This window comes from Vicia villosa, linkage group LG4 (assembly GCF_029867415.1).
Source record: "Vicia villosa cultivar HV-30 ecotype Madison, WI linkage group LG4, Vvil1.0, whole genome shotgun sequence".
In the NCBI taxonomy this organism is placed as follows: domain Eukaryota; kingdom Viridiplantae; phylum Streptophyta; class Magnoliopsida; order Fabales; family Fabaceae; genus Vicia; species Vicia villosa.
This window is the reverse complement of record NC_081183.1, coordinates 127,483,291-127,490,309: the sequence shown is the minus strand read 5'-3', so window position 1 is coordinate 127,490,309 and position 7,019 is coordinate 127,483,291. Positions and strand designations below refer to the sequence as shown.

At 36.8% G+C, this 7,019-nt stretch overlaps 1 protein-coding gene across 1 annotated transcript; it reads left to right on the top strand.

Annotated features, from left to right (window-relative positions):
* The first annotated feature begins 5,399 nt into the window (after positions 1 to 5,399).
* Positions 5,400 to 6,251, top strand: LOC131597836 (uncharacterized). Its single transcript, XM_058870501.1, has one exon. The coding sequence runs from the start codon at positions 5,400 to 5,402 to the stop codon at positions 6,249 to 6,251; it is 852 nt and encodes a 283-aa protein (XP_058726484.1).
* The last annotated feature ends 768 nt before the right edge of the window (positions 6,252 to 7,019 follow it).

The following is a 7,019-nucleotide window of genomic DNA, read 5'->3' as shown; positions in this document are numbered from 1 at the left end:
CCACATGCAGCGCATTTGAAAGACAAGCTTAACCAAAAGAAACACGCCAACCACTATAATCATTAAGTTAAAGATAAGGTTCTTCCGAGAACAACACTTGTCATTGCTGATTCAATCAAGACGAAAGCATTCAAAGCAAATCTTCAAACAAGTCTCAACGGCTAGATTCCAATGATAACATATCAAGCTATATATATAGATCAAACTTCAAACTTGATATAGCTCTAAGTGTATCTGAGGTGCAAGTGTGCAACGGTATAATGGTGCAAGAGTGTAAGAAAGCAGGTGTGCAAACACAACAAACATAAGAAAAATTTGCTGCACCACAAGAGGCAACATACACGAAGTGTATGATGAGCAAACAAAGATGTTAAAATATACATCATCAGCCTATGAGGAGAAAGTCAAATGGAGTGAGGAAAGAGTTGAAGATCAAATCACAATCCAGAAGTTACACAGAAGCAACACATACTCAGTATGTGATAAATCAATTCATAGTGTTGTTATACACTAATCATCAGCTTAAGAGGAAAAGTTATCAGAAGAAGAATAAGAAGAAGAAGAAGAAGCTGATTCTGCTGTTAAGCAAAATGCTCCAAAAGAGATGATGAAATGTACTTATACTTGATCAATACTTATATTGTTCATATTGTATGACAAAGGTAACTGAATGCACTAAGTTGTTGCTCGATAGTGGTTCATGATACTAAAGTTCATTAATATGCTATCAAGCTGTAACAAGCTTAATGATCAGTAAAGACGAAGAAGCAGGAGAAAATTTCAAACAGAACTGTTGTTCTAAATCTGCTTGAAGAAGAAATAAAAATGAAGAACCAATCAGAAGCAATTTACAACAAGAGCTGTTGTTCTTAATATTCTTGAAAGGATTTGAAGATGATGATTATTCTGAAGAAGCACTCTCAATAAGATTCATTGCTCTTTATCAGCTTTCAGAAAATGAAGAAGGAGATCAAGCAAGAAGCATTCTACATAAGAGTTGTGTCTCTTAATAAGTTTACAGAGAAAGATCTCAAGTCAAAAGCTAAAGAATAGAAGACTACAAGATATTTTATTCTTGTATTTAAAATGTAAAACACATAGAGTTGTTGCTCGGAGTGTGTAATATCTTAGGAACTTCTGATAGATTGTTTAGGCTCCAAAAGTGACTTCAAAGTCAGTGAGTCGTAAACATACATATTGAGAATATGAGACCATCTGCTTGAATAAGAAGCACATCTATAATCTCCAGTATATTGGTGAACGTTATATCCTACTGGGATCCCTGAACGGTTCATTATCTAAGGTTAGTCACAGTGGTTTGCTGTGCAGGAGTTAGTCACAATGCGGGGTTGTGCAGGTTACTAGATTGATGAATGTTATATCCTGAGGGGGTCATTGAACGGTTCAATAATCTAGGGGTTAGTCACTCGCGGGTAGCTTGTGTAGGGTTCCTGAGTCAACGGACGTTATATCTCGCAGAGATCACTGGATGGGTCGTTGTCTAGATGGTTAGTCACAGCATTTGGCTGTGCAGGTTGTTAGTCACGACGGAGGATCGTGAAGTTGTAATCATGATTTGGTTATAGTGGATTAAGACCTCTGTTGAGAAGCAAATCACCTGAAGAAGGTGGACTGGAGGTAGCCTTAGTTAGAAGGTGAACCAGGATAAAAATGAATGTATCTTTTACTTTCTGCACGTATCATTTTAACGTAGAACTTCCAAGATTTAATATGCAGAACTGTACTGAACAAGTCAGAAGTTCTGATATCCTTAGAAGTTAAAATGAACATCTTATTGGTTATGTAGTTTTTCACTTCATGCTTCCGCAACATCAAAGCATAATCCAATAGATGATTAAGCAAAAGAAAGAAAAGACGTTAAAGGGAAAGAAAGAGAATTTTAAATTGATAAAGAACACAATTCAATTCCCCCCTTTCTTGTGTTATTCTCCACCTTCAGGTTTTACTCAAATTTCCAAAGGTGGGAGGAGATTTAATTAACTACTCGAGGGACAAAGGTTTCTTACAAAGTCAAAGTGTCATAGCTTCAAGTTTCATTACATCATCATGACATTAATACCGTTTCAAAGTCAAGAAAAAGAGATATGCAATTTGGGGAAGGAAGTTTTTTTTGAGTACTTAGAGTTCTACTTTTGAGTCCAAGAGTTAACAGGATGGATGGCGTGGACATGTTCATATGAAGTTAGTAGTACAACAAAGACATTTCAAGGTGCATTCAATACGGTTTTGCTCAATTAAGTTCATTCAAAGGTCATCTGTAATCTTCCCAAAGTCCATTCCCAAACTCTTTTCAACACTTAATCCAGGTTGCTATCCATTACAACATTTATCACCAAATCTCATTACAAAAAAACAAACTATACAAAAAATTACTTTAGCCTATTCTTTTTAATCCTAAGCTTCCATCAATGGTATGCTTGCATCCTTGATTCCATCACAAGACTCTATTAATCATGCAAGGACTTCAAACTTTCATCTACAGTGTGCTTCAAGTTTAATGAAACCATGATGTTGTAGTGTATTGATCGGTCACCAATTTTACTTATATTCCACCAATTATCTGGTAAAAAGTCGGTCATTTCAGTAATACTGTGGTTTGTTTGTTCTTAGTTTTAAGTTAGTTTGTTCATTTTTTTCAATTATATGCGATTGGTAATTTTCAGTAGAATAGTTGCTTTTGACCACTTGGTTTGGTAGTTATTGGTGATTTCAGGTGTTAGGAAGAATCAGTGAGAAAATGGGACAAGGAAGGAAGGAAATAAAGTTAAAAATGCAAGGAAAGAAGTTGACACGGGCGCGTGGGACACGGCCGTGTCAGGTGGTGAATGGAAAAACAAACATTTTCTAGAGAAAGCAGAAGCTGGCACAGGCGCCAATGTCGTGGGACACGGCCGTGTCAGCTGGTGCGGCCAGAATTTGTTTTTTTATTTGTTTCAACATTCCAAGTTTCATTAAGGGCGTTCTAGACTTTTTACATGAAAGAAATGTAACCTAACACTACTTAGACCTAGATTGATAGTTTTCAGAGGATCTTGGATCATATTGGAGAATTTTACAGAGAAGAAGAGAAGCTAACAAGGGTTTCGAACAACAGAGATTCTCAACGGCAATCACAATTGAAGATCAAAGCCTTCCCTAATTTTTGTAATGTCTATCATCTTTATTTTTAATTCTTCGAATATTACTATGAGTAGCTAAACCCCTCACTGCTAGGGGGGTGCCCCTGAATTGCCATTGTTATGAACCTTATTTTCAATAGTTTATGTTATTGAAGTTTTATAAGTTTATTTTTATTGTGCAAACTTCTTAACGCCATTTCTATCGGACAAATAGTTTTCGGATTCACGGTTGAGATTTAGGTCGGACAAACCAACTCAACGCAATTTACACAATAATACTTCGGTGGAATCACTTAGGAATGAGGATTTAACCGTAGTAACCGTTTAATTCTTGATAAATATTATTATAATGCTTGATGTTATCTTTAATAGCTAAGGAATTAGGATTAGAGATAAACACCAAAGGTTTTCTGGTAAGGAATTAAGGAAAACAATTCTTAAGATTCGGTAGTAAACCATTATAACAAAATTTAAAAATATGGACTAAAGTTTATCTCAAGGCAATTTAAACACCTACTCCTAGCATGTTTTCTCTTATAGTTAAGACCTATTATTTTATTCTCGCTTTAATTTATTATAATTTACATATTTTCTCTACAAACCAACAAAACCCCCATGATATTTTGTTCAATTGAATAATTGCAAAACTTGTATTTCCTACGCAATCCACGAGTTCGATATTGGTTATCAACCCATATTTAAAACTACATCGGTGAAAAATAGTACACTTGTTAATTTTCCTATAAAGTTTTTGGCACCGTTGCCGGGGACTGCCAAAATATAAGTTTTATAATAATTCAATTGGATTTTTGTTGCTCTGCAACTAAAATTTTATTTTTCTGTTATTTCATTTGCTCATTACTAATAATTGTCTAATCTTTGTATGTGAGGTAAGGCCTCAACATAATTTCTTTTTGACGCAGAGCCAGAACGATCATTGCGAGCTAGACTTAGGAAAACAAGACAAGAGAGACTGGAAGCGATAGAAGAAAATCTGATAGCTTTTGCATCTGATAACGAGGATACTTTTTCTGTTCATTCTGAGCACTCGGATTCGAAGGCTGGAACTATGGCAACTCCCATAGAAAGAGTGTTAGGTGATTATGGTGGAGCAAATGCACCAGCTGGCCGGATGACTATAGTAAATCAACCGGTCGATGTTGCCCATTTTCAGTTGCACCCAGCGACAATACTACAACTTGAGAAGAAACCTTTCTCTGGGAGAATCAATTAAGATGCCAATAAGCACTTACAAAGGTTTCTTACTATGACTACATCGTTGAAAATAGAGGGTCACTCTGAAGAGGCAAGGAAATTAGTGATGTTTCCGTTCACTTTGTCAGACGATGCTGAAGAGTGTTTTTACTCTTTACCTGCTAGAAGTATCACAACTTGGCAACAAATGGAGACAACATTTTTAAATGAGTATTTCCCTGCTTCTGTGCATATCCGCAAAAGATATGACATATTAAATTTTAAACAGAAGGAAGGAGAATCACTCAGAGATGCGTATAAAAGATTCTAGCGGTTGTTGGTTGCATGTCCCATTCATAACATGGATGTGACTGAACAAATGCAGAATCTTGTGAATGGCCTTAAGCTGAAGACGAAGCAACTCAGTGACACAGCTGCCGGTGGTTCAACAAATTTCAAAACAGCCATGGAGATCAAGAAGATCATTGATGCTATTGCGACAAATGAACACTTGGAGTTATATGACCGCAGTGTTAATCAGCCTGAAGGGTTAGTCGATTTGAAGTTGTCAAATCAAGTTATTAAGAGGGAAGACCAAATTGCAGCTGAAGTTGAACGAAGACTGAAACAAATGGCTCTTGAAAAGCAAACTGTCGCACAAGTTCAACCAGCTCAGCCGATTCAAGCGGTAAATTGTGAGATATGTGGAGGACCTCATTTTTCCATGCATTGTGTGGCAACAGCTCAACAGGTGGAGGAAATCAATTTTTAAAGCAGAACAATCCCTACTCCAACACTTACAATCTGGGATGGAAAAATCATCTGAATTTCTCCTAGAAAGATCAACAAGGGAATGTTCCTAAACAAGGGGTTGTGCCATATCAAAGTCTACCACAACAACAACAATATCGGTCACCGCAACAACCATATCAACCACCATATCAGCAACCACAACAACAATTTCAGTAACAAGGACCAAGAAAAGCAGACTGGGAGATCGCCATTGAAAAGATGGCAACTCAAAGCTCCCAATTTCAAGAAGAAACAAGGAACAATTTTTGAAACATGGGTGCATCGATTAAGAATATTGAAATTCAGATGAGTCAAATTGTGCAACAAATGGTAAATCCTCAACAGCCGGGAGCTCTACCTAGTGCCACAGTTACAAATCCTAAAGATCATAATAACGTAAGTGCTATAAGCACTAGAAGTGGTAAAGCTAAAGAAGTCGTGGAGGAAAATGCTGAAAAAGAAGAGCCGTTGCTTGAAGTTGATTTGGAAATAAAGGAAAATGAGGTAGAAGCTGAGGATGTGGTTATATCAGAACCGGTGACGAAAGGGAAGATTATTGAGCCAAAACCGGCCGTTAAACTTCCTTTTCCCACTAGAAATAAAAAGAAGGGGCAGCATGAGAAGAATTTTGAAAAATTCTTGGAGATGTTCAAGAAACTTGAATTAAATATTCCATTCCTAGAGGCATTGAAGCAAATGCCTACATATGCCAAGTTCATGAAGGATATCATCTCCAAGAAAAGGACCACCGATCGTGACCCGATTATTCTAACCGAAACTTGTAGTGCTATTTTACAGGGTATGAAGATTCCGGTGAAAAAGAAGGATCGAGGTTCTGTGACTATTCCTTGCACTATTGGGGATAGATCTTTCAAGAAAACACTTATTGGTTTGGGAGCAAGTGTGAGTCTTATGTGTCTATCCATTTATAAGAGATTGCGGATAGGTAAAGTGCAAGATACAAGAATGACACTCCAATTTGCTGACCATTATGTGAAGAGACCATACGGGATAGTAGAAGATGTGCTCGTCAAAATTGACAAGTTTGTGTTCCCGGTGGACTTTGTTATTTTAGAGATGCGGAAGATGAAGAGATTCCAATCATTTTGGGGAGACCATTTTTAGAGACAAGGAGATGTTTGATAGACATAGAAGAAGGCACAATGAATCTGAAGGTTTATGATGAAGAGTTAAAAATTGATGTGCGAAACACCATGAAATACAAAGATGATGTTGCCACTAATCAACACATTGAGGTGATTGACTCTGATATTCAAACGTTGTTTAACTACAAATCTGAGTCCAGAAGAAAGTACAACATGAAAGGCTAAACGTCAAATCTCTGACTGACAAAAGGAACGTCAGACGCTACAAAAGGAAAAGTCAGTAAAAGCAACAAAAGCATGGCTCGAGGTAGTTGACAAAAGTGCGAAACATTAGATGCAACGTTGTACTTTTCACGCAAAGCATTAAGTGCTCCCAACGGTCATTTCCTCTCAAGCGCCTGTAAATAGAAGTTCTGATCAGAAGCTGAATACAACACTTGCGCATAATTTACAGAAACACTGTCAAATTCAAAAGCTTATGAACTTCATCTTCAACCTCACAAACTTTGTAATATCTTAGTGAGTGTTAAGTATAGAACTTAAGAGAAATATCACAGTTGTGATTACAGCTTTATTAGAAGCAATCTAAACTCTTGCAAACTTTATTTTACATTGATTGTAAAAGGATTCCTAGAGTGATCAAGTTGTGATCTGTAGACTCTAGAAGACTTATAGGGTATCTAAGTGGAAAACCATTGTAATCAGTTGGATTAGTGGATTAAATCCTCAGTAGAGGTAAATCACCTTGTCAGGGGTGGATTGGAGTAGTTTCGTTAACAACGAACCA